Source organism: Pseudophryne corroboree, chromosome 5, assembly GCF_028390025.1.
Source record: "Pseudophryne corroboree isolate aPseCor3 chromosome 5, aPseCor3.hap2, whole genome shotgun sequence".
In the NCBI taxonomy this organism is placed as follows: domain Eukaryota; kingdom Metazoa; phylum Chordata; class Amphibia; order Anura; family Myobatrachidae; genus Pseudophryne; species Pseudophryne corroboree.
The window spans coordinates 685,244,127-685,270,761 of NC_086448.1; the positions used below are offsets into that span (position 1 = coordinate 685,244,127).

The 26,635-nt window shown below is 44.7% G+C and overlaps 1 protein-coding gene and 1 long non-coding RNA gene across 3 annotated transcripts in view; one reads left to right on the plus strand and one right to left on the minus strand.

The window, feature by feature from the left end:
• Window positions 1-1,303: 1,303 nt before the first annotated feature.
• NKAIN3 (sodium/potassium transporting ATPase interacting 3) overlaps window positions 1,304-26,635 on the plus strand; it is a 1,038,088-nt gene continuing 1,012,756 nt past the window's right edge. Inside the window, exon 1 of one of the 2 annotated variants that reach the window (XM_063923781.1) lies at window positions 1,304-1,688. In XM_063923781.1, coding sequence (XP_063779851.1) covers window positions 1,635-1,688 — 54 coding nt within the window. In that variant the 5' untranslated portion in view covers window positions 1,304-1,634. The remainder of the gene's footprint in view (window positions 1,689-26,635) is intronic. The other variant, XM_063923780.1, reaches the window with a different exon arrangement.
• Window positions 1,683-3,761, minus strand: LOC134928265 (uncharacterized). The gene is made up of 3 exons (XR_010177877.1): window positions 3,679-3,761; window positions 2,129-2,355; window positions 1,683-2,054 (listed from the first exon to the last, which is right to left on the minus strand). It is a non-coding gene; the product is annotated as an uncharacterized LOC134928265 (long non-coding RNA).

Consider the following 26,635-nt stretch of genomic DNA (forward strand, 5'->3'; position numbering starts at 1 on the left):
AAGGTAGGAAATTATGGTTAGAATGTTGGCAGTGCGTATTATATGGGCCTGACACAAATGTGGATGCTGCTGTGTCTGATGCTGTGTCAGTTGTCGGAGTTGCGGCAGCGGTAATATGTAAATGCTAGTTTCAGCCTCCCAAGAATGTAGATGCCTGCGTCTGAATATAAAAGCACTAGGATTACCACGTTTCATGTCTCTGCATGCTGTTACACTACCAGCTATTCTTGACATACCAACATCAGCACACTATGGCACACTATTCCCCAGCTCAATGGCGGGTATGGCTTCTCCATCCGATTATAGCTTCTGTAGCAGCGGCTGCACGTCTGGAAACGCAGCTGCTTTTGCTGACATACCTGCAACACTACCATAACAGGCCTATGAGACAGACTTTTTGCATTCACTTTAGGCCATCTTCCAGTCACCTACCAGGAATGCCATAATTTGGTGCTCAGTTTCTGATCTCATCTAAGCCATATGCAACAGCGCCTTTGTGTGTACGCTCATGGTAATGCATGCGCCATGGAGGTGTTTTCAATTTTTTTGCCCATGTTCAGTTGCAAATGGGATGCAATCAATATACCAGCAGTCATGATCCCTGCATTCAGGAGGACACTGACGGAATCCCAACAGCCGGATGCATGGCAAGCACAGCGAGCCTGCGAGGGGACTTGCTGCCTCGCTGACGGGATTCCGGCAGACGGGATGCCGCCGTCTGCTGGAATATCATATGTATACCTTTGCAAATAATTACTCAACTACTTGAACATCAGCATTGCGTGCGGTCAGCGTCCACTTCTGAATCAGACTATGACTCACATCTATTCCAAATGTCTTATTACTGATGTGTGTTCCTGTTGTTAAGCTATTGGCTTTGCCTTTGATCTGTGCAGCTTTATGTGCGTTTTCTCTGTCTATGGAACTTCAACAAACTAAAGTTTTTGTTTAAAAAAAAAGCACTGCACTTAGAATAACACATCAGAAAGAAATGACACGTCCATCACACTCCAATTCATTTATGACAGCATTTATAACATACAGTACTCACAGCTTGCAAAATACATTACAACTTACACCTACAGTCTGAACTAGACAGCTTATGCAATTGTTATTTCCTTCTATAATACATTTGTCATAAAGTCAGTAGAAAATGTAGAAATACGTGTGATTGAATGATAGGGAAACTAATGAGATTTGGAAATACACTGAAACAGTATGAACTTGGGCAGATTCAATAAACCTATGGCGGCCATGCATTGTGTCTACAATAGATGGCAGCAGAGAGCCTTCATCCGGCCTAAAGCAATGAAAAGTCAAATGTAGAAGAGAAGAAAGGAAGGAGAGGTCTGGATCCTGGATATCTGCGCTGTTTCTTGCTCTGTCTTTGGGATTTTTGGTGGTAATTTGGGATCACTGCAGACTGTATGGGATTTGGCAGAGAGATTGCAGTTTTGTTCCTGTGATGCTGTTGAATGTAGCTTTGGAGATAGCAGACTGGGATCTCTAGTAGCACCGATCTGCTCTTGCAGGTGCTGAATCTCACAGCAGCCCTAAGAAAGTGCAGCTACGCCTTAGGAGCTGTCCAGCATCACTCCGGAGCTTGGGTGCCTCACTCTGCAGGACACTACACCATGGCATGCTGCACAGGACGCTGTACACTGATATTCATCTGCACTCTGCAGATGGTGAGTATTATTACTGCACTTTGACATCACCCTGGTGATCAGTCAACTTGCATTCAAATAACCGGTGTCTGTCGCTTTGTCTGGCAAATGTCTCTAATCTTTAATATAAAGACTGCATTATGGAGCTACAGTATGTCCATGTTTTGTGTTCAAATTGTACTCATATAATGTGCTATGCGACTGAAGTGGTTTATTTGCAATTATTAGCTTTCTGCATAGGTGCAATGTCTGAGTCTGGTCACAGAAGTGGTGGTAGGTACCGGTAGGTGGTTTGACACTTCCATAAACGCCCATGTGACTAAGCAGTAGCCAGTGTCTCATCTAATCCCTGCAATGCATGCTTCACTGCTCTCTTCTGGAAGTGCCCTGTGAATATTTAATACCGTTAAATATAGTTAAAATCAATATGTATTACACAAGCCTGCCTCACCTATCTGTACCTGGACTTGGGTACGATGCAGTCTCTCTGCCAGGTCTGTGCAGGTTTCCTCTGTCTATTAGGGCTGTGTTAAAAGATGTGTCTTCCTTTGTGGTTTAACACATACAAATCTTCCTTTTCCTTTTGTTTGTCTGTGGTTGAAGGATGCAGCTGCCTGGGAGGGAGCTGTCACTTCTGTGATAGTATTGTATCATTTTCTCTCTGTCAACCCAACTAGTTTGCATAAACCTGACAAAAGAAAGATGTCATTTTGTTCTGCTGCTGTTCACAGTTACATTGTTTGTAGTCTGCTAGAGAATAGTCCTGAAACTGCTGCACTATTGTGTTACTGTAATTGTAACTCAAATGGAAGAATGAGTGAGATGTTTTGTTTTATTTAGTGCCAAATGTATTTAGGAGATTGATTTATATGTCTAACAGACACAGCATTTTGGCATACTGTACAACAACTTTCACACCATTAATAACAATTTATCACCTGTCACCAAACCATATGTGGAATGGAACATAGGAGCATAAACACATAATATTATGTGTTAGAACTTAGAAGCAACATCTAGGCTACTGTTGCCCAGCATGCTAATACCTATCTATCTATCTATCTATCTATCTATCTATCTATCTATCTATCTATCTATCTATTATCTATCTATCTATCTATCTATCTATCTATCGTTTACATATATATATATATATATATATATATATATATATATATATATATAGTGACAGAACCACATAGATGGAGTACAGTCCAACTCACTTTATTTCCATCTCCGGCAGGTTACACAGCACATACAGGTTTTGCAGGTCAGGTTTTACAGGTAGTCTTTATTACAGCAGCACAACATTCCAAGTTCTGGTAAACACAAAGGGTGCGGATTCCAAATGGCTCCTAACATAGGGGGTCATTCCGAGTTGTTAGCTCGTTGACGATTTTCGCTATACTGCGATTAGTCGCTTACTGCGCATGCACAAGGTTCGCAGAGCGCATGCGCTTAGTTATTTTACACAAAAGTTAGGAATTTTACTCACGGCATAACAAAGCTTTTTCATCGCTGTGCTGATCGTAGTGTGATTGACAGGAAGTGGGTGTTTCTGGGCGAAAACTGGCCGTTTTATGGGAGTGTGCGGAAAAACGCAGGCGTTCGAGTTGCAAAACGCAGGAGTGGCTGGAGAAACGGGGGAGTGGCTGGGCGAACGCTGGGTGTGTTTGTGACGTCAAACCAGGAACGAAAAGGACTGAGCTGGTCGCAATGGCTGAGTAAGTCTGGAGCTACTCAGAAACTGCTAAGAAATTTCTATTCGCAATTCTGCTAATCTTTCGGTCGCACTTCTGCTAAGCTAAGATACACTCCCATAGGGTGGCGGCCTAGCGTGTGCAATGCTGCTAAAAGCAGCTAGCGAGCGAACAACTCGGAATGAGGGCCATAACCCCAGACCGCAATCTATAGCCTAGCCACTTGCTGGCATCAGGAGCCATGACCTACTGAAAAAAAACATTTTAAAGGTAGCAAACAAGTTGTAGTGATTAGCCCAGCTGTGTCTTACAACAGATTCAGCTAAAACCTGGTCTATTGCTGCTGCTCCAGTCCTGCCAAATCTTGCTGTTCCATGTTCATGTGGAATCATGCTGTCCCTGCCACAAAAGATATATTTCATATTTAATCACAGTTCCCAAACAATGGTGACATCTTGTATATAAATGCTAACTGGTCATATTTCACAAATGAATACTTTTTAATCCTAATTTCTTTTAGAATTTTTTATTACAAATGACGAGAGGGTCATATTTTTATGACCCACTGCAAATCACCAATGTTTCCAACAATATATTGTACTGTGTTGTAATCTCAATAAATAAAGGCACAGTGTCTGTGTACTGTAAGAAAGAGATAGCCCTGGCCATATTGTCAACTTTACCTTGTAATCTCTTAGAACTCAGCACTTCCAAATCCCATAAAAAGTTTTCATGTTCCAGTGTGGAACTTAATGATTAATACTTTATACCATAATTTAGACTTACTGTGTTGAACTATAAAGCAAGGTCATGATATTTTAGAGGCAAACTGTAGATTTATATGCTTTTATTTAAGGTCATTTGAGTTGGATCTGAAAAGTACTTATTGCTAAATTGCATCCTCACTTTTTACTATCATTGAGAAAGATTTATTCTACGTCCTTTCCATCTCCAGCAAAACATGTCTTACATTAAGTAGTGCTGTGTATGGAGAGGTGATATACATAAATACTTGGAGGGTGGAATTGGAATTCTACTTCTTAGAATTGCTGCATCATGTGCTGTATATGCATATTTTAAAATAAAAAATTTTGAACTATTTCTATAAATTGAATACTTGCATCCAATGTTATTAAGTGTGAACATATTATATTATAAATAGCTTAAATGAAGTTACAGTACTTAATAATTTGTATAAAAGTGCTCAGACTTGTGGTTTTATAATCACAAACATACCTAGTGTTTCCTAATCTCTTTATTGTACAAAAGTGATGGTAAATTATGTATAACCTATAAAAATAATTGTATAAATGGTGCATTGTGATGAAATTTCTTGTATTTAGGGAGCTCTAATGTCATCTCAGTGTTCATTAAGAAAAGTTGTGCATTTTAAGGAATAATAATGTCAGGGCTGCAATCAGAAATTGTGGGGCCCAGTACTAACAAAATAGGCAGGTGCCTCCACCCCACCAGCAGCCTCTCACCTCACCTCCCCCTGTGTCCTTCCAGCATCCTGTCAGCTCCCCGTGTCCTAGGATTCCAGTAAACTCTCACCTCCCCGTGTCCCACTCCCTCCAGTAGCCTCTCACCTCCCTTTGTCCCACTCCCCCAGCAGCCTCTTACCTCCAGCAGCATCTCACTTTCCCCCGTCCGTCTAGCAGCCTCTCACCTCCTCCAGTAGCCTATAACCTCTCCTTGTCAGTCCAGTAGCCTATCACGTCTTTTTGTCCGTCCAGCAGCCCCTCATCTTTCCCTGCGTCCCATCAGCAGGAGTGAATTTGGCACTGAGGGGAACATGTACTAAGCAGTGATAAAAGTGGGGAAGTGAGCCAGTGGAGAAGATGCCCATGGCAACCAATCAGCATTGACGTAACATTTATAATTTGCATACTATAAAACTATACAGAGCAGCTGATTGGTTGCCATGGGCAACTTCTCCACTTGCTCACTTCTCCACTTTTATCGCTACTTAGTACATGTCCCCTTGAGCCTCTAGCTGGTTTTAGCAGTCAGACCATCAGGAAGCCATGAAGCTATAGCACCAATGGCATTATGAATCTGGCGCCAGTTGCAGGGCCAGTCGGCGGTCTCAGACTGGAAGCTCTGCTGCCACCCGGGCACCCTTCTCTGTCTGCACCCAGGACTGCAGTACTGGCATATCACCCCTGATTGCTGCCCTGATACTAGTCATCATCTTGGATTTCTGAGCCCTGTGTAAAAGTACTTACTGTACCTTCTGCCTTTTATGGTGACAGGAATCCTTGGTAACTTGTACAATAGTTATAATTGATAATGGGCGATCCATTATCCCATACCTCCCAACATTCTGATGTTGTGAGGGACTCTTAGCGCGGCTGTGCCGCGCTGTGCCAAAAAGGCGTCGTGGCCTAATGGAAAGGGCATGTGGTTTCACCTGGGTGACGCTATCGTGAGCCACGCCTTCAATTTTTGTCACAGTTGGGGCACGGCCAGCGCTCTGTGAGCCGCTGGCCATGCCCCCAGTCCATCTAGCTCACTGAAATAGACGCTGTGTGCATGCGCACAGCGTCTATTCACAGCTGCTCTACTCTGAACTGAGCAGAACAGCGAGTGATCAGGAGCCTCCCAGCTGCCGACCCCCCCCCCCCACCGCGGGACACTGCGGCCCGTGGCAGGGACAGCGGGACAGACCAAAAAAAATGTGACTGTCCTGCGAAAATCGGGACAGTTGGGGGGTATGTTATCCAGCAGCATCCAGATCAATGGCATGCGTTCAATCAGACTGTGGTCATTATCTAACAATATCCTCCATCAAATAGATCGAAGCAAATACTGATTGGGAGCCACTGTCATTTGCCCATCACATGCTGTGTTTTGTTGTTAATAAGTCTAGAAGTGTCATAATCATAAGTTATATGAGCACCTTTAGTACTACAGTATTTAATGGTGATTTCCAAATACCCAATTTATTGAATGATGTATCTAACACATTAAGAGCCTGATATAGAGGTGCATGCACGCTGCTTGCAATACCATTGTTCATAAAGGTGGGCGATTATATTTGCACCATTAGGCGCATGCATTACCCTGAATGTACACACAGAGGCGCTGTTGCATACTGCTCAGTAGGGAACAGATGTGGTGCAGCAAAGGGATTGGCATTTCTGGGTGGTGACTGGGATGTGTCCTGAAGTGAACACAAAAGAATGTCTGTCTCATGGGCCTATTATGTGAGTGTCGCAGGTGTGTCAGTGATAGTGGATGCAGTACCAGGTGCATAGCCTCTTCCACAGAAGCCATTGTCAGACAGAGAAACTGCACCTGCCATGGGGCTGGTGCAAGTGTCAATGGTGCGCATATGGTGAATTGTCTATAACCGACATGTCAAATACACGGCCCACGGGCCGCATGTGGCCCAAATGTATATTTTTGTGGCCCCGCAATACTAATGGGAAACGAGTGGAATGCGGCCTGAACCTTCACCGTTAGTGTACCGTGACACATGTGTGTGCCTTCTCAACTCGGAAGCAGGAGCACCGCATCATAGGTGCCATGGTAACATCGCACCAGCTGCTGGGGAGAGACCCCACATGCCACTGCACACCAACATTGAGACGGGACCTGCCCGCCTGCCACTGCAGCCCGTAGCCTAGCCACTGCGACCATCTCTGAATCTGCCCCATGGTGCGTTTAAAACGGTGCCTAAACATTCTTTAGGGACTTTTATCATCTCAGTAGGTACCATAATTGAGTAGTGAATACACTGGTAATCGGATGTTCTCTGGATTGTTTCAGCTCTCAGACAAAAAACAAACATCATCTCTGTAATGTGTGAAGTGTGCACCTTGCTTTAACTCTGCTCACATGCAGATCAGGCACCAGCTCCATCCAACACCTGCTTTGGAATTAAATTGTCAGTGCCTGAGGCAGCCTGTACTCGCTTTGTGCTGTGAAGTGGAATCTTTTTTCTTCTGCTTTAAGTGGATTAAGCTGCAATGTTTGGTGGGTGAACGGGAGGGTAGCCGGTGCTTGCTGGACTGGGTGGTGGATAGAAGTGTACTTTTTTTTTATGTGGGAGTTGTAAACCTGTTTACAGTGACGTTATTTTTTTCTCTATTTTTTCCAACAAATTACAATTACAATATTGTAAATATATCTAAAAACATGACTGAAGTTATTAAGGGCATACATTATCAGCAGGGGTCACGCACATAAAGGGTGGAAATCCACAGCAAATAGTACAAGCATAGGGGGTGTGGATCCAATGTTATGGTAGACAGTCAACACATACCCCCCAACTTTGTCCTCGTTGGAAGAGGGACACACGCGCGGCGAAGCCGCGCGCATTCCCGAAAAGGGGGCGTGGTCTATTAAAAGGGCCGTGGCTTCGCGGGAGGATCCGCAATCGTGAGCCACGCCCCCATTTTCATCACTGAGGGGGCATGCCCAGCGCTCTGTGAGCCGCTGGCATGCCCCCTCCTCCTCTGACTCCAGTGAATAGACGGTTTATTCACCGCTGCTCTGCTAAACAGGGCAGCGGGAGATAGAGACTCCCAACTGCCCCCCCATCACCGCGGGACACTGCGGCCCGCGGGTGGGACAGCGGGACAGTCCCCCAAAAACGGGACAGTCCCACGAAAATCGGGAAAGTTGGGAGGTATGGTCAATAGGTTGACACCATATGGTTGACATGCATTACAGTAAGTCGTCAGGTACAAAAAGTCGACAGATGAATGATTGACAGTGCTTAAGGTTGACAGGTACAAAAGGTCAACAGGGTAAAAATGTTGACATGGCATTGGCCGTTACACAAATGGTCATGCACATAAACATAGATACAATAGCCGCAATAACACATATTTTGGTTAAGGGAATATATTTTCCTGCTTTATTTATCTCCTCTCCATGAGAAGCCGGAGAGGAAATACTACTGACAGCTTTGGGTACGGGACGGCGCTTCGTCCACCACCATCATGGCAAAACGCAGTGTTTTGCAGGGTGGGGCTAAAATGACGCAATTAGCGTAATTTTAGTGCAGCTGCCTCCCTACGACCCCGAGGTTCCCCATTTTATCTCCCCATCCTGCCCACTTCATTAGGAAGTGATATAGGAGAGCCACCTACTTTACCTGTGGGCCGGGGATATACCCGAAAAATCACGAGTCTCCCGTAACTTCCGGCACGTGTATGTGTACAGCAGCTAAACCTTTATTCTTAGTGCCTGAGACCGCTGATCTCGCTACAGGCAGTGTAACTGTTAATTTACCCATAATAGCTCTCCCCCTGTCACCATCATGTGTTTTGGCGCTGTTTTAATATCTGTTTGCAATTCACTTTTTTTTTTTATTATTATTTCTATTCTTTACACATTATTAATATACTGATTTAATTAGTAAATTAGTTCTAAATTCCCTCCTTCCTCCATACAGTACACCCCTATCATATATTTTCTTATTTGTTTACTTAGAAAGTAATGTAAATGTTGCTGGCTACACATTGCCATATTGCTGCAAATTTTGTCTGTCCTTGTGGCAGTGGTTTACAGGGTAGCCAAGAGGGGCATACTTGCCGATATTCTGGCTGCCCCATCCGGGAGGGGGCAGCTAGGTCAGCCAGAGGGGGTATGACATGACGGGGAATGGCAGGGGTGAATTACAATGTATTGGGGCGGAACAGGGGGCGCTCGGCACACTCATTTATTCTCCCTCTATGGGTGTCGTGGACACCCACATAGGGAGAATATGTCGGGATTGTGCCGGTCGGTATTCCGACCGACGGGATTCCATCCGGCGGGATCTTGACCGCATCCCAGGCAGACAGTACCCGGCTGGGAGACTTGTCCACTCTTCCAGAATGGCCAGGAGGCTCCCAAAAATCAGGTGGCCCTCCCAGCCATTTTGAGAGAGTTCACTAGTAAGCAAGAGGGCGCTGTGGAGCAGCTACAGATTACCTGGGCCTTGGTATGGGCCTAGGAGTGCAGGGGAAATACAGTGATCTATCGATATTAGTTATTTTTATATCTACAGAGAATACATAATCAGAGATGAGCGTTTTTGGATGCAGTAGATTGCCTTTGCACGCAGCATGTTCCATTACAGTGATACCGCTGGTAGATATCATCATGGAATATCAAAGCCTGCAAAAGCTAATGTTGGAGAACTAATGTTAGTCATCCTTTTTTAGCCATTTCACATATTTTACTAGAAAAAGTTTTAAAGTATTTACAATTTTTGGGTTTACTTCCACTTTAAAGTACTGTTATACTGTTATTAACTTAAATGAAAATACAAATAAAAACTGGCCTGAAATGGACAAAGCATCCACTAAATGTGACTCTCGGCTGCAAATGTTCTATTTTGGGCAATGTTGAAGCTTTGGAGCGTGAAGGAGTGTGCAAAGTGATACAAACATCATTTTCACACTCCGATCTGCTGAGCGCACACAATCAGATGGAAATGTATCCATGTGGATGTAGCCTCAAACCATGCGACACTGAAGGTGGAATATTGTAAAATATTGTGGAATAAGTTAATGTGCATCACTTCCTATTATTTGTTGATTCTCCCGTAGAAGATACAGCAAAACTGTAGTAGACTTTTGTCAGTATGAAAGTAATTCAGGTTATTGCTTAGTTATTTCACTAACTTTACTCAAATTTGCAGACATCCAGTTGTGTAGGGTAATTTCATGTGATCGTCACAGAGATGTGACAGACAGGCAAAATGAATGTTTTTGTCTTTAGCCAAATGGAAGTCCAATGATGATCAGGACATTACAGCACAGTGTTCTCCTTTCTCCTCTCCTCATTGCATTGTCACCATCTGCTTCCTGGAAAGAGCTATGACAGCAGCAATACAAAATCATTACTGAGTACAAAGCAGACCAGGCAATGCTGTGCCCAAATGCATGGAAGTGCGTACATTCACATGCAATTGGCATGCACAAGTATGTTTGCTAGCAAGTGATATAAGCCAAAGCAGATGCTGTAACCCATCACTGGCCAAGAGTGCTTTATATGCCTGTCCCTAGATCAGTGTAAAAAAAAAAAAAGAAGCTTTGTCTTCATACACTATGGCCACAGTTGCGCCAAACAGCCTTTCTTGGTGCCCCATGTCCAGTGCAACTCAGCATACGCTAAGCATATTTTTCATACTTGCCTACCGTCACAAATCGTCCAGGTGGCTCCCAGCCCCCCGGAAAGTTAGGCAAGTCTCTCAGACCGGGACTCACCCCGCAAACCCCCCCCCCTCCCGCAACTGTCCTTCATAGTGGCCGTTGACACATTCACCAGCTTCCTGTGAAACCAGCCAATGGGAGTCTGGGGGCAGGCTTATTGACAATAGCCTGAGCACAGTGTGCCTGTGTCCTGTGCTGCGGCGGTTGCTGATCCCGGGGTAAGGGGGTAAGGAAGCCAGCACATATGTTACATACAACTTGTAGATTTATATGCAATGGCCGGGTCCCGCCTGCAGTCTTTGGTCGGCGCTGCAGCCCAGGGTCTGCAGCAGTGATGGACTGGGGCCTTGATTCGGCCCTGGTATTTGTGAACGCGCGTGGCACAGATGGCGCGCCGTACATCGTATTGGGGCGTGCCGTGAGTCATGGGGCGTGGACTCGTGGCACGCCCCCATTACCATGGCGATGGTTGCTGGGGGGGGGCGGGACACGCCGCGAGTCCGTGGGCCTGGACTCGCGGCACGCCCCCATTTCCATGGAGACCATGGAACCAGAGAGCCGGAGGCTACGCTGCGCGCGGCCTTCCGTGCTCTCTGAGCGACCGATTCGGCCCATGGTCAGCAGCCACCGCTGATTGCTAAAGTGGCAGTCTGGCACCTCTTGTACAGAGTGAGTTATTTTTTGTTCTACTTCTGCAGTGTAAATAAATGTATAAAAAAAAAAAACATTACGCTGCACCGCCTGTTATGGTAAAACTGAGGGTTTGTTTATTTTTATTTCTCTAACGTCCTAAGTGGATGCTGGGGACTCCGTAAGGACCATGGGGAATAGCGGCTCCGCAGGAGACTGGGCACATCTAAAGAAAGCTTTAGGACTAACTGGTGTGCACTGGCTCCTCCCCCTATGACCCTCCTCCAAGCCTCAGTTAGATTTTCCGACGAGAAGGGTGCACACTAGGGGCTCTCCTGAGCTTCTTAGTGAAAGTTTTAGTTTAGGTTTGTTATTTTCAGTGAGACCTGCTGGCAACAGGCTCACTGCATCGAGGGACTAAGGGGAGAAGAAGCGAACTCACCTGCGTGCAGAGTGGATTGGGCTTCTTGGCTACTGGACATTAGCTCCAGAGGGACGATCACAGGCCCAGCCTGGATGGGTCCCGGAGCCGCGCCGCCGGCCCCCTTACAGAGCCAGAAGAGCGAAGAGGTCCGGAAAAATCGGCGGCAGAAGACGTTCCTGTCTTCAATAAGGTAGCGCACAGCACTGCAGCTGTGCGCCATTGCTCTCAGCACACTTCATACTCCGGTCACTGAGGGTGCAGGGCGCTGGGGGGGGCGCCCTGAGACGCAATAAAACATGATAAAAATACCTTACATGGCAAAAAATGCATCACATATAGCTCCTGGGCTATATGGATGCATTTAACCCCTGCCAGAATATACAGAAAAACGGGAGATAAGGCCGCCGAAAAGGGGGCGGAGCCTATCTCCTCAGCACACTGGCGCCATTTGCCCTCACAGCTCAGTTGGAGGGAAGCTCCCTGGCTCTTCCCTGCAGTCACTACACTACAGAAAGGGTTAAAAAAAGAGAGGGGGGCACTAATTAGGCGCAGTATTAAAACATACAGCAGCTATAAGGGGAAAAACACTTATATAAGGTTATCCCTGTATATATATATAGCGCTCTGGTGTGTGCTGGCATACTCTTCCTCTGTCTCCCCAAAGGGCTAGTGGGGTTCTGTCCTCTATCAGAGCATTCCCTGTGTGTGTGCTGTGTGTCGGTTCGTTTGTGTCGACATGTATGAGGAGAAAAATGATGTGGAGACGGAGCAGAGTGTCTGTAACAGTGATGTCACCACCTAGGGGGTCGACACCTGAGTGGATGTACTGTTGAAAATTACGTGACAGTGTCAGCTCTGTATAAAAAAACAGTGGTTGACATGAGACAGCCGGCTACTCAGCTTGTGCCTGTCCAGACGTCTCATAGGCCGTCAGGGGCTCTAAAGCGCCCGTTACCTCAGATGGCAGATACAGACGCCGACACGGATACTGACTCCTGTGTCGACGGTGAAGAGACAACCGTGATTTCCAGTAGGGCCACACGTTACATGATTGAGACAATGGAAAATGTTTTATACATTTCTGATAATACGAGTACCACCAAAAAGGGGTATTATGTTCGGTGAGGGAAAAACTACCTGTAGTTTTCCTGAATCTGAGAAATAAAATGAGGTGTGTGATGATGCGTGGGTTTCCCCCCGATAACAATTGATAATTTCTTAAAAAGTATTGGCTGTATACCCTTTCCCGCCAGAGGTTAGGGTGCGTTGGGAAACACCCCCTAGGGGGGATAAGGCGCTCACACGCTTGTAAGAACAAGGGCTCTACCCTCTCATGAGATGGCCGCCCTTAAGGATCCTGCTGACAGAAAGCAGGAGGGTATCCAAAAATGTATTCACACACATACTGGTGTTATACTGCGACCAGCAATCGCCTCAGCCTGGAGGTGCAGTGCTGGTGGCCACGGCAACAACTGGGAAATCCACGTTTGTACCCCAGGTCGCCTCTCAAAATAAGACGCCGTATTATCAGGCGCAGTCCTTTGTTGGCAAGCGGAAAAAAAGGTTCCTCTTTTCTGCTCGTGACAGAGGGAGAGGAAAAAGGCTGAAGAGATTACCCAGTTCCCAGGAACAGAAATCCTTTCCCGCCTCTGCAAAGCCCTCAGTATGACGCTAGGGCCTTACAAGCTCAGGCACGGTGGGGGCCCGTTCTCAATGAATTTCAGTGCGCAGTGGGCTCACTCGCAAGTAGACCCCTGGATCCTTCAGGTAATATCTCAAGGGTACATATTGAAATTCGAGACGTCTCCCCCTCGCCGTTTCCAAAAGTCGGCTTTACCGACGTCTCCCTCTGACAGGGAGGCAGTTTTGGAAGCCATTCACAAGCTGTATTCCCAGCAGGTGATAATCAAGGTACCCCTCCTGCAACAGGGAACGGGGTATTATTCCACACTATTGTGGTACCGAAGCCAGACGGCTCGGTGAGACCGATTCTAAATCTAAAATCTAAAATCTTTGAACACTTACATACAGAGGTTCAAATTCAAGATTGAGTCACTCAGAGCAGTGATTGCGAACCTGGTAGAAGGGGACTACATGATGTCTCGGGACATCAAGGATGCTTACCTTCATGTCAAAATTTACCCTTCTCACCAAGGGTACCTCAGGTTATGGTACAGAACTGTCACTATCAGTTCAGATGCTGCCGTAGGGATGGTCCACGGCACCCCGGGTCTTTACCAAGGTAATGGCCGAAATGATATCCCTTCGAAGGAAGGGAATTTTAGTTATCCCTTACTTGGACGATTCCCTGATAAGGGTAAGATCCAGGGAACAGTTGGAAGTCGGTGTAGCACTATCTCAGGTAGTGTTGCGGCAGCACGATTGGATTCTCAATATTCCAAAATCGCAGCTGGTTCCGACGACTTGTCTTCTGTTTCCTAGGGATGTTCCTGGACACAGTCCAGAAAAAAGGTGTTTCTCCCGGAAGAGAAAGCCAGGGAGTTATCCGAGCTAGTCAGGAACCTCCTAAAACCGAACCAAGTCTCAGTGCATCAATGCACAAGGGTTCTGGGTAAAAATGGTGGCTTCCTACGAAGCAATCCCATTCGTTAGATTCCACGCAAGAACTTTCCAGTGGAACCTACTGGACAAATGGTCCGGGTCGCATTTTCAGATGCATCAGCGGATAACCCTGTCACCAAGGACAAGGGTATCCATCCTGTGGTGGTTGCAGAGTGCTCATCTTCTAGAGGGCCGCAGATTCGGCATTCAGGACTGGGTCCTGGTGACCACGGATGCCAGCCTGCGAGGCTGGGGAGCAGTCACACAGGGAAGGAATATCCAGGGCTTAGGGTCAAGCCTGGATACATCACTTCACATAAATATCCTGAAGCTAAGGGCCATTTACAATGCTCTAAGCTTAGCAAGACCTCTGCTTCAAGGTCAGCCGGTGTTGATCCAATCGGACAACATCATGGCAGTCACCCACGTAAACAGACAGGGTGGCAAAAGAAGCAGGAGGGCAATGGCAGAAGCTGCAGGGATTCTTCGCTGGGCGGAAAATCATGTGATAGCACTGTCAACAGTATTCATTCCGGGAGTGGACAACTGGGAAGCAGACTTCCTCAGCACGACCTCCACCCGGGAGAGTGGGGACTTCACCCAGAAGTCGTCCACATGATTAAAAAACTCGACAGGTATTGCGCCAGGTCAAGAGACCCTCAGGCAATAGTTGTAGACGCTCTGGTAACACCGTGGGTGTACTAGTCAGTGTATGTGTTCCCTCCTCTGCCTCTCATACCCAAGGTACTGAGATTGATAAGATGGAGAGGAGAAAGCACTATATTCGTGGCTCCGGATTGGCCAAGAAGGACTTGGTAACCGGAACTTCAAGAGATGCTCACGGAGGATCCGTGGCCTCTACCTCTAAGAAGGGACCTGCTCCAGCAAGGACCCTGTCTGTTCCAAGACTTACCGCGGCTGCGTTTGACGGCATGGCGGTTGAACGCCGGATCCTGAAGGAAAAAAGGCATTCCGGATGAAGTCATCCCTATCCTGATCAAAGCCAGGAAGGATGTAACCGCAAAAACATTATCACCGCAATTGGCGAAAATATGTTGCGTGGTGCGAGGCCAGTAAGGCCCGACGGAGGAAATTCAACTGGGTCGATTCCTACATTTCCTGAAAACAGGAGTGTCTATGGGCCTGAAATTGGGGTCCATTAAGGTTCAAATTTCGGCCCTGTCAATTTTCTTCCAAAAAGAACTAGCTTCAGTACCTGAAGTTCAGACGTTTGTAAAAGGGGTACTGCATATACAGCCTCTTTTTGTGCCTCCAGTGGCACTTTGGGATCTCAATGTAGTTTTGGGTTCCAAAAGTCACATTGGTTTGAACCACTTAAATCTGTGGAGTTAAAATATCTCACATGGAAAGTGGTCATGCTGTTGGCCCTGGCCTGGGCCAGGCGCGTGTCAGAATTGGCGGCTTTATCCTGAAAAAGCCCTTATCTGATTTTCCATTCGGACAGGGCGGAATTGAGGACTCGTCCTCAGTTTCTCCCCAAGGTGGTTTCAGCGTCTCACCTGAACCAACCTATTGGTGGTGCCTGCGGCTACTAGGGACTTGGAGGCCTCCAAGTTGCTAGACGTTGTCAGTGCCCTGAAAATATATGTTTCCAGGACGGCTGGAGTCAGGAAATCTGACTCGCTGTTTATCCTGTGTGCACCCAACAAGCTGGGTGCTCCTGCTTCTAAGCAGACTATTGCTCGTTGGATTTGTAGTACAATTCAGCTTGCACATTCTGTGGCAGGCCTGCCACAGCCAAAAATCTGTAAATGCCCACTCCACAAGGAAGGTGGGCTCATCTTGGGCGGCTGCCCGAGGGGTCTCGGCTTTACAACTTTGTCGAGCAGCTACTTGGTCAGGAGCAAATACGTTTGTAAAATTCTACAAAATTGATATCCTGGCTGAGGAGGACCTGGAGTTCTCTCATTTGGTGCTGCAGAGTCATCCGCACTCTCCCGCCCGTTTGGGAGCTTTGGTATAATCCCCATGGTCCTTACGGAGTCCCCAGCATCCACTTAGGACGTTAGAGAAAATAAGAATTTACTTACCGATAATTCTATTTCTCATAGTCCGTAGTGGATGCTGGGCGCCCATCCCAAGTGCGGATTGTCTGCAATACTTGTACATAGTTATTGTTACAAAAATCGGGTTATTATTGTTGTGAGCCATCTTTCAGAGGCTCCTCTGTTATCATGCTGTTAACTGGGTTCAGATCACAGGTTATACGGTGTGATTGGTGTGGCTGGTATGAGTCTTACCCGGGATTCAAAATCCTTCCTTATTGTGTACGCTCGTCCGGGCACAGTATCCTAACTGAGGCTTGGAGGAGGGTCATAGGGGGAGGAGCCAGTGCACACCAGTTAGTCCTAAAGCTTTCTTTAGATGTGCCCAGTCTCCTGCGGAGCCGCTATTCCCCATGGTCCTTACGGAGTCCCCAGCATCCACTACGGACTATGAGAAATAGAATTATCGGTAAGTAAATTCTTATTTTTGTAGGGCATGTAAATTATTTGTCATTATTTTGCTATACATAAGACTTCATGGTAATTTTTTTATTTTTTTATTAATTTTTAATTAAACATCCTTTGATTTTACTTTATTAGATATTATTATATAGACAAAATTATAATAGAAGGCTTTCATGTTGTACTACTTTTACATAATTAATGTTTATAGAACACTTTATTCATAGTTCAGGCAGCTTGTAATTTATTGTTGTTATTTATTGTACAGGTTGAGTATCCCTTATCCAAAATGCTTGGGACCAGAGGTATTTTGGATATGGGATTTTTCCGTATTTTGGAATAATTGCATACCATAATGAGATATCATGGTGATGGGACACAAGTCTAAGCACAGAATGCATTTATGTTACATATACACCTTATACACACAGCCTGAAGGTAATTTTAGCTAATATTTTTTATAACTTTGTGCATTAAACAAAGTGTGTCTACAGTCACACAATTCATTTATGTTTCACATACACCTTATACACACAGCCTGAAGGTCATTTAATACAATATTTTTAATAACTTTGTGTATTAAACAAAGTTTATGTACATTGAGCCATCAGAAAACAAAGGTTTCACTATCTCACTCTCACTCAAAAAAGTCCGTATTTCGGAATATTCCGTATTTCGGAATATTTGGATATGGGATACTCAACCTGTATGGGTTTTATTTGAAAGGTTTTTATTATTATTATTATTATTATTATTATTATTACAGAATTTCTTATCAAATTTGTTAAATATTTCGGGCTACCATCATTTTAAAATAAAAGAGGACTTGATGTGTGCACAGCCTTATAGCCTCTCCCCATGGGCTGGATGTAATGACTTCTGTGTTGGCTGGTGGCCGAACTCATACTTTTTTAAAAACTGCAATCATGTACAAGGCAAAACCATGCCTTGTGCATGATTGCCGCTTTAAAAAGACGTCCGAGTTCGGCCGGGAACCCTCACCATCGGCCAACTCGGATGTCCTGCCCCGTATGTTCGAATGTCCGGCCCCGTATGTTCTTATGCACCAATAAGGAAATATAGTTACAGGAACTTAGGGCCTAATTCAGAGTTGTATGCTGTGCTGATGTTTTCGCAATTGAGAGATTATCGGCAAACTGTGCATGTGCTGCGACCGCACTGCACATGTAAGGGTGCCACTACGATCCTTCTTGCACTGAGAACTTTGTCACAGAGTGATTGACAGGAAGTGGCCGTTTGAAGGTGGTAACGGGGAGTTAAGGGGAGTGGTTGAGAACATGCAGGTGTGTCATGGATGTTTTTGGGGTGTGTATCTGATGTCAGCTGCGATCATGTGCGCAGAAAAACATGGCGCCTGAGTCGCTACTGCAGCCGCCAGTCTGCGTAGCCATAGACCTACTCGAGCAGTTAATGTTCCTCTTTATTGCATATAGGCTACGAATGTGTACGCAATTGTGAATGAGCTTGCGATGACTCCATTCATTGTGCCTCCTGACATTGCCAAGTCACACATGCGTACTCCACTGCAAGCCAAGTCTCCAGATTCCAGTGCAGATTCAAGTAAAAAATAGAAATGCTAAAATAGATGAAAAATATTTCTTAATAAAGTATTTAAAAAATATACTGTATGACTGGGGTGATCTGTGTGAGTGGAGAGAACTGTGCGAGAAGGGAGAGCTGTGTGAGGTGGAGGCTGTATATATGCTGTCTGTTAATCCGGCTCTGGGCGCGGGTGTGGAAGTCATTATTGCTGTGGCCAATAGCATTATTTGGGGAAGAGCCCACCCAGTTCTGGATTAACAACAGGGCAACTTGGTAGGTTGCCCAGGAGCCCTCACACCTAGGTTCATCACTAGTGTGGGGACACTGTGGCATAATATGAACTGGGGGTTCTGTGTGGCATAATGGGAACTGGGGGCACAATAGTGTGTTTACCACATTTGCGGTGCTGGGAGTATATCATTTTGACAATTTTATTGGTAGGGACACCCACAAGTAATACCCTTTTCAGACAGAAAGGCAAATTCCCGGGTGCAGAATAACTACCTGGTAATTTTCCGAAAAACACGGGTCCTTTTTCTGTGGGAAAGTATCAACCCGGGTTGAAATTCCCAGGACTTCGACCCAGGAATTTACCAGGGTTGGAGACCTGGGAATTTTGACCCGGGTTGACCCTTTAACACAGACGAAATACCCGTTTTGATCCGCAAATTACCGGGTAGAGATTCTTGATCCAGTAATTTGCTTCTCTGTGTGAAAGGCAGAGACCGGCATAACGACCCGGCACTGAAATGCTGGATAATTGTCTGGATTTCTGTCTGAAAAGGGTATAAATTGCCCTGTGGCCCCCATACACCTTACTCCAGCCCTGGTTCAAGTGATGCCAGTAGGAAGGTCCGGCATTGCCATACTTCGCACATTGTCAGCCCTGTACTTGCGCCACTGTTTCAAGTTTGGATTTCTTTAACAATCTAAAAAATGCCTCAAAATTAGAGATGATGTAATCACAGAAAAGACTTATGATGGTTTTGGAATGGTCTTTGGGTCAACAGTACTGATTTAGGTGGGACGGTTCTATACACTGTCCCAATCAAGACATCTTTGTCCTGTAGGTCATAGTTGGAAGTTATGTCCTCTTCACTGTTGCTCTGTCCAAAAGAGGTAGGCAGCGGTAGATAAGTGTCAGTAAGTGGGTATTTTGATAGGAGGGGTAAGGGTCAAAAAGCACTAAGCATGCCCCAGGCGTGTGACAAGTCTTGAACGTGACATGATCATGTCCCATCATGATATTGCCTGACCCCCATCCTTGGTGGTAGGAGACCTCTAGTGTGTTTGATCTTCTTTACATCTGTGTTTAAAGGTGAAATAAACAAGCATTTTTTAATGGTTTAGAACACAGAGAGGCTGTTTGGATTCAGCTATTGCGATTATTCTCAGTGTTCCTATAAAGGAATGTACTGTCACAGAGTATGGTAATGGAACTGAACAGAAATGCTTATCCATTCATGTGGAGATGAGCATCTGGCTGCTGGTATGGCCAAATAAAATCCAAATGAGCTTGTTAATGATGCAGACAAATCATTTAAATAAAGATGTTCTGTTTTACTGGCATGGCCCAGGTGTGAAATATTTTATGCAGTAGAGTTAATATATTGCATGGATGTGTTCTGCAGAAAATTTGTGGTGTACCTTAGTAAAGTATATTCTATATTATATGGCAGCGGCTAGGTTTGCTCCTACAAAATCTTGCTCTTTATCTTCAGGGTGTTTTCTGTTTATTAGTCCTATATCTTAGTTGCTGCCTTTATTACTCTGCAGTTTGAATTGTTAGGGCTGTGGCAGCTACTGAGCTCTATTATAGTTCTCATGTTATGGACTACATTTCCCATGATCCTGAAGCAGTTGTATTTTTAAAAAACTTTATTCACTTCCTACAGCACCTGCACATTTCTTCATCATTTATCCTTTTTTTATGTTTAACCTCTTTGCTAATATTCAGCTGCATGTATCATGAAGGTGATTCATTTGTCTTCACTTTGTACTTGTATATTACATTTGTCTGCATTTGCCATTTTAGATTATTAGTTCAAGGGCAGATGCTTGCATCTCCAAATTTATCAATCTCTGTAATGTACAACACTGCAGCGTGGGGACATTTATATGTTACCAGCATATCCATAAATCTGCTTTACCTAAAGGTCACACGGTATAAAGTCCCACCATTGGGCCTCCTACTGAATGCTACGATATGCAAATTTTAATGACTCTCCTTTGCAGAAGGAATAGAAATTAAGACTCTGCAAGTATCCTTGTCTTTATACTACAAGTATATCCTAGTCTTTATGCTAAATGAATGTTACTGTCTTTGTGCTGAAAGTATTTCCTTGTCTCTATGCTGCAAGTCAGTGGCGTATCTATAATGGGTGCAGTGTGTGCAGTGCACACGGGCCCCTGGGTCCAGAGGGGGCCCACACCGCACACACTGCACCCATTTCTTCTATATTCACCTTTCCAGCGTCCATCAGTGACTGTGTGTGGGCCTTTTCCTCTCCCGTAGCCGTCACCGCCGCTGCTAGCGCACTGAGCACTAGAGACTCTGGCACAGTGCCAGAGTCTACAGCGCATGCGCAGGACTCCGGAAAAATGGTGCAGCGGCCATTTTTTCGTAGTCCTGCGCATGCGCTGACTCTGGCACTGTGCCAGAGTCTCAGTGCTGAGAGCGTTAACGGCTACAGGAGAGGAGAGGGCCTGCACACAGGTCCCCTTCTCTCTAGAAACGCCTCTGCTGCAAGTGTATCCTTGTCTTAATGCTACATGTATGTCCTTGTCTTTATGCTGTAAGTATAGTTATTGTCTTTATGCTGCAAGTATATTCTTGTCTTTACTCTTTACACTAAGAGGGGAATTACATTATATTAGCCCCGAAAATTCAACAGGTGCGAAAAACAGGGGTAGCCTCAAGCTTTTTCACACTTTTTAGCTTTGAGCTATTCAGACTGTATTTTGCGCCCATTAAAGTTTTGGTTTTGATGCATTAACACATTTGCCGGTATTCAATTGTTTTATCGCCAGGGGGATGGCAAGCTGAAATGAGTGAAAAGTAACCCGTTTGAGAGCTCAAGCGAGACTTCGCGTCGCGCCCATTAGTTTGGTTGGGTTTAGCTGCTATATGCAGCTAACCTGATACTTATGGGCGCGATATGCACGATTAAAAAGAACAATTGAATATCGCCATGCAATCTCCCTTCACATTAGATGGCAAAGCGGGTGCGATATAACAATTGAATACCGGCCATAGAATCTGTGATAAGTTCAAGGACCTATGTGTTAATACTGCCAAATTCACGAACACAGGCTATTTAATGAGGGATTTTGTTTCAGAGGCTGCTGAGATCCTGGAAAAATATCCCAGATGAGAGTTGCTGGTGGCTGCATTCTGGGATAATTGGATATCCCGGGGCAGGGGCGGATCGCCATAGGTCCCAGTGGGAAGATTCCCGGTGGCCCAATTTGCAGGTGGGGCCTGTATTGTTTGTTGACATGTGAGGGGGGGGGGGGGGGGAAGGTGCTGCCGCCATGGTTACAGGGTAATCCTCTGGTACTTCCCATGTGAGGCCACTTCTACTAATTTTTCCAAGGCCACATTCAGTTCCCAATCCGCCACTGCCCGACTTTGAAAGAAAGTGCAATGGAATATGCTAGCACTACATAAATGTTAATAAATAAATTAATATATAAATGTTACAGGCATGAATGATAACATTTCTTTGTGTCACTGGGCATTTAAATCAGCAGTGGAAATGTTAAACAAATTGTAATACCAAAAGTTATAATATATATATATTTTTCTTCCCAGGTGGGTGCCATTTTGTTTTATTTTTTTTCTGTGGGGCCAATGTGTGTGTTTTCTCCTGTGGGGGCCAATGTGTGTTTTTATCTTGTGGGGGCCATTGTGTTTTTTGTTTTTTCTTGCGCAGTGTTTTTAACCTGTGCTTTAACCTGTGTCTGAGTTGCACCGTGTCTGAGTTGCAGTACAGAGTCAGACACATGCACCAAGAAGTGTATTAGAAATGTGTTGGGCACTCCTGTGTGTTTACATGGGGTTGGCTAATCAGCTGTTGATGTAACGTAGTATGGGCCAGTGGTTGCATTTAGAGATGTTGAATTGCTCACATTGAAGGCCATACAGATGATCTGCACCTAGCATAGGGCTGGTGAAAGTTACAATGGTGCGACCAATGGTGGCATCTAAAGATGCACAAAGCATGATTGCAGCATCTGTAGACATTGAAAGTGGGCATCTCAGTCCTTGCATATTTGGATACACGGATGTACACCAGAGAAGGGCATTGTAGCGTCATTAGCATAAATTCACAAACGCAACTGCAGCAAAAGACACAAGGTAGGCCGCAACAAATCAGACCCTATAAGGAGGAATCCTGCTACTCAACAGACTCCATCCCCACAACAGACCCCACCCCATTAGTGCTGCTTTCATAAATTTCCCGCGCTGGTTTTCTATCCCAATCCACCACTGCCCCTTGGGGACTAATCCCCCCCCCCCTAAATGTATGTTACTGTCTTTATGCTATAAGTATATCCTAGTGTTTATGCTGCAAGTATATCCTAGTCTTTATGCTGCAAGTATATCCTTTATGCCATACTTGCCTACCCTCCCGGAAACTGCAGGAGACTCCCGATTTTTCGGCTAGTCCTGTGCATCCCCATATAGGTAGTTGGCTCTCCCACATCTTGTATTCTTCCTAGTGAAGCAAGGCAGGATGGGGATAAAATCACTGCAATTGCGGCAACTGTGAAGGGGCGGGACTAAAAGAAGATTATTACGTTATTTAGCCACAACCCCTACCCACAGACCTGATAAAGGTCTCGATAAAGGTATCAACACCAAAACGTTGAACAAGATGACTTGGCAGTCCTGTGTGTATTCACAAGGAAGACCCCATAGTATACTATATATGATTGGACCACCTGGATGACCGGGAAGGGACCAGGGCATATATATATATATATATATATTTATTAGAGATGAGCAGATTTGGTTTTACTCGGATTTACTCGGTTCTCAAAACGGCATCTTATTGGCTCACGGATGTCACCTGTTTTGGATAGCCAATCAGATGCCATTTTGAGAACCGAGTAAATCCGAGTAAAACCTAATCCGCTCATCTCTAATATATATATATATATATATATATATATATACATACATACTGTCTGTAGTTTAGTACTGGCTTGTTTTACATGTGTGTGTGTGTGTGTGTGTGTGTGTGTGTGTGTGTGTGTGTGTGTATACTGTATATATATATATATATATATATATATATACACATATATGTGTGTATATATATATAAAATTTTTAATGCACTCATACGCACAAGTGTACTCTGGCAGGTCTTCAGACAAATTATCACACATGCACAGCTTACTGAATAAAAGAGACTCATCATTTGTTTAAGACAGGTATAAATAGGGACAGGATACCAATTCAGAATAATCAAGTGTAAGAGGAATGAAGGATCTGCAAATTTAAACCAATTTTCCGGTGCAGTGAATTAAATGAACACATTAGGCAAGTAGTACAACATATTATGGAGCATGTCGAATTGTTTTTTTTCTTAAGACGTTCTTACTATGGAAAGCTACAAGCAATCCACCAAGCAGTAAAACACTTTTGCTGGCAAATTTCAGGCTGGGGTACAAGTACATAACACTGGTCCAATAACCATGCTCACAGCTAAAAAGTGATTTTAGGTATAGAAAAATGGCTGTTTTGTCAAAGTGCGAAAACCTCTTTTGCTTTATAAAATGGGTGTTTTATTTTATCCAGATAAGGGATATGTTTTTGCATCATACTGTATGCTAATAAGGTTACCACCAGTGAAATATGCTTTTAGGAAAGCTGATATACTGTATCAAACTTCAATGTGGCATACCTTGTTCTGGTAAAGCCATTTTTACATTTGGCCTCATTTGGAGAAGTGCTCCTCATCAGACTTACACTGCTGATTCCCTGGTTGGGACCTGAAGTAAACTACCACTTCTGAAAAAGAACAGCCGCAAGGGTCAGAGTCTCCCAACTAGGAGCTGATTGAGAACTTAAAATACTGTAGCACTGGGTAAAAATCAGAAACTTGCCTCATACAGAGAGGACCAAATCTACTGCACATGGATGGGGCCAACACAAAAGTGTGCAGTGATAAAATACATTTTTCCCAGTGACCACCATGCAAAACAGAGAGCATCCCAGTGACAACCATACAATGCAAAGAGCATCCCAGTGCCATATAATACAGTGAACATCCTTGTGACCTCCATGCAATACAGAGAGGAACATTGTGAGAGGAACATACGAGAGTGATTACATATTCTCTCAGCTACCTACCTCCTGTCTGAGATTCATGACTCCAGCTGCCTTTTCTCTATCCTTCATCCATCTGACATCTTCTCTGTCATCTCCCCACAATAGTGAATCAGCCCATAAGTCCCACCATCTACTGAAAGAAGGCACTCAAGCTTACAATTGTCTTCCTCCTTTTTTATCTTCCTTCATCCAGTCTTCTCCATACTGATGAATTAACTGATGCTGAAGTGTTTCTTGATAATTAGGCACACAAATAGTTTATGTTAACTACTAATTACCACAGTGGCGCAGTGGTCATCATTACTGATGTATAGCACTGGGACCCAGGGTTACATAGAAACACAGGAACATAGAATTTGACAGCAGATAATAACCACTTTGTCCATCTAGTCTGCCCCTTTTTAAAACCTTTATGCTATTTGTAGTGGAGTGGAGTGGAGTGGAGTGGAGTGGGCTATAGAAGTGCAATAAGTCTCCCTGTGCTTTCTCTGTCACCCCAAACAAGTGATGTCATGATATCACAAGGAAAGAACACGGCTGCTGGGACCACTGAGAAGCTGAGCTGTCAGAGCTTCCTAAGGAGGCATCTGCTTGCTGCTGGGAGGCTGAGCACCGGAGCATCCCTCTTATAACTCTGTCAGTCGTTAGTATGTATTCCCTCCCACATTACATTAATCATAATTCACATAAATAGTAACAATTATATTAGGACATATGGGCAGGTCTCGTATGCAGCTAAATAGCCGGCATACGCTTGGTAGTTAACGCTTCATTAGATCACCTGCCCATACACTTACATACTTGGCCCTGGGCACATGAGAGATCTGTACCTCCTCTACACTTTTGAAGGACCCCTATACATCCCAGTGAATCACAGTTATGTCACCGGGATGTATAGGGGTACTTCAGAAGTGTAGAATAGGTCCAGAAATGCAAATCTCTTTGCATTTAATATGAATGTGCTTAGACCATGCTTACTTGCCTTTTTGGTCCTCTGGAGCATTAGGAAGAGAGGACAAATGGGTCGAGTACATGATAACACTATTCACAGAGTCCAGAAGTACTCCCTGAATTTCATAATTCTCTTGGGTTGTTCTGGTAGTATGTGCAAGTATGGCTCAGGCATTTCTGCATTCAGAACACGTTGCTCAGATTGGGGCCATTTAAGAATTGTATGTAAGTTGCCCACTGCTTGCACTAAACTAAATGCAGAAATTTGCCTTAATGCCAAGCTGCATACAGCTATACAGCCACACTACCCCAGTTCGCTTCATTAAATAGCTGTCATCATTATAAGTGTACACTTGCACCAGCCCTATTACTGCTGATCCATCTGAAGTCAAACAGATAACTTGTGCAGTTCCATCAACATGCACTCAGTAGACTTTGCCTATGTGAGAGTGCTCGGTTACCACCAGCGGTGGAGTGAAAGTTTCAGGCTGTTAATGGGCTGCCACTGCTGCCAGCTGATTAGCTTTATTGGCCCAGTGTAATGAACCTATCATGTGTATTCAGATGCACTGCCAAGGTGCAGATCCTGGCTAATTTGTAAATGGGGATTATTTACAAAATTAAGGGGGATGGTTTCCAGCACTAAAAGGGTAATGTAATTAGTTGCATATCTATTATATATATATATGTATAGCAATATACTGTATATAATCAATCCAATGTATGTACTATTGTGCGGACTTCATGTGAGTGTATAGCATATTTCTCAACTGTCCCACTTTGGGCGAGACAATCCCATTTTCCTTGGACTGCCCCACCCATAGGCCACAGTGTAGGGTGATCACACTGCTGCTCTGCTATGCACAATGCGGGGATAGTCTCTGGGGGAAGCCCAGCATCTCTGGAAACACTGGGCACGCCCCCAGAGCAACGAAATGGAGGATGCCATGAGGCCACGCCCCCATACCCATGAGGCCACACCCATCTTCGGGTGCCATTTTCTGACTGCCAAAATGTTCGGAGGTATGGTATAGGAACTGCAATGTTTCGCCTGATGATAATGTCCTTATATGAGGAGGAATGAACGTGTGATAGTTACTGTACCTTTTGGGTAAATTCCATCCTTAGGAGAATCCAAAGGTTAATTGATGGGCGTTGCGTGTAAGTAAATAAGA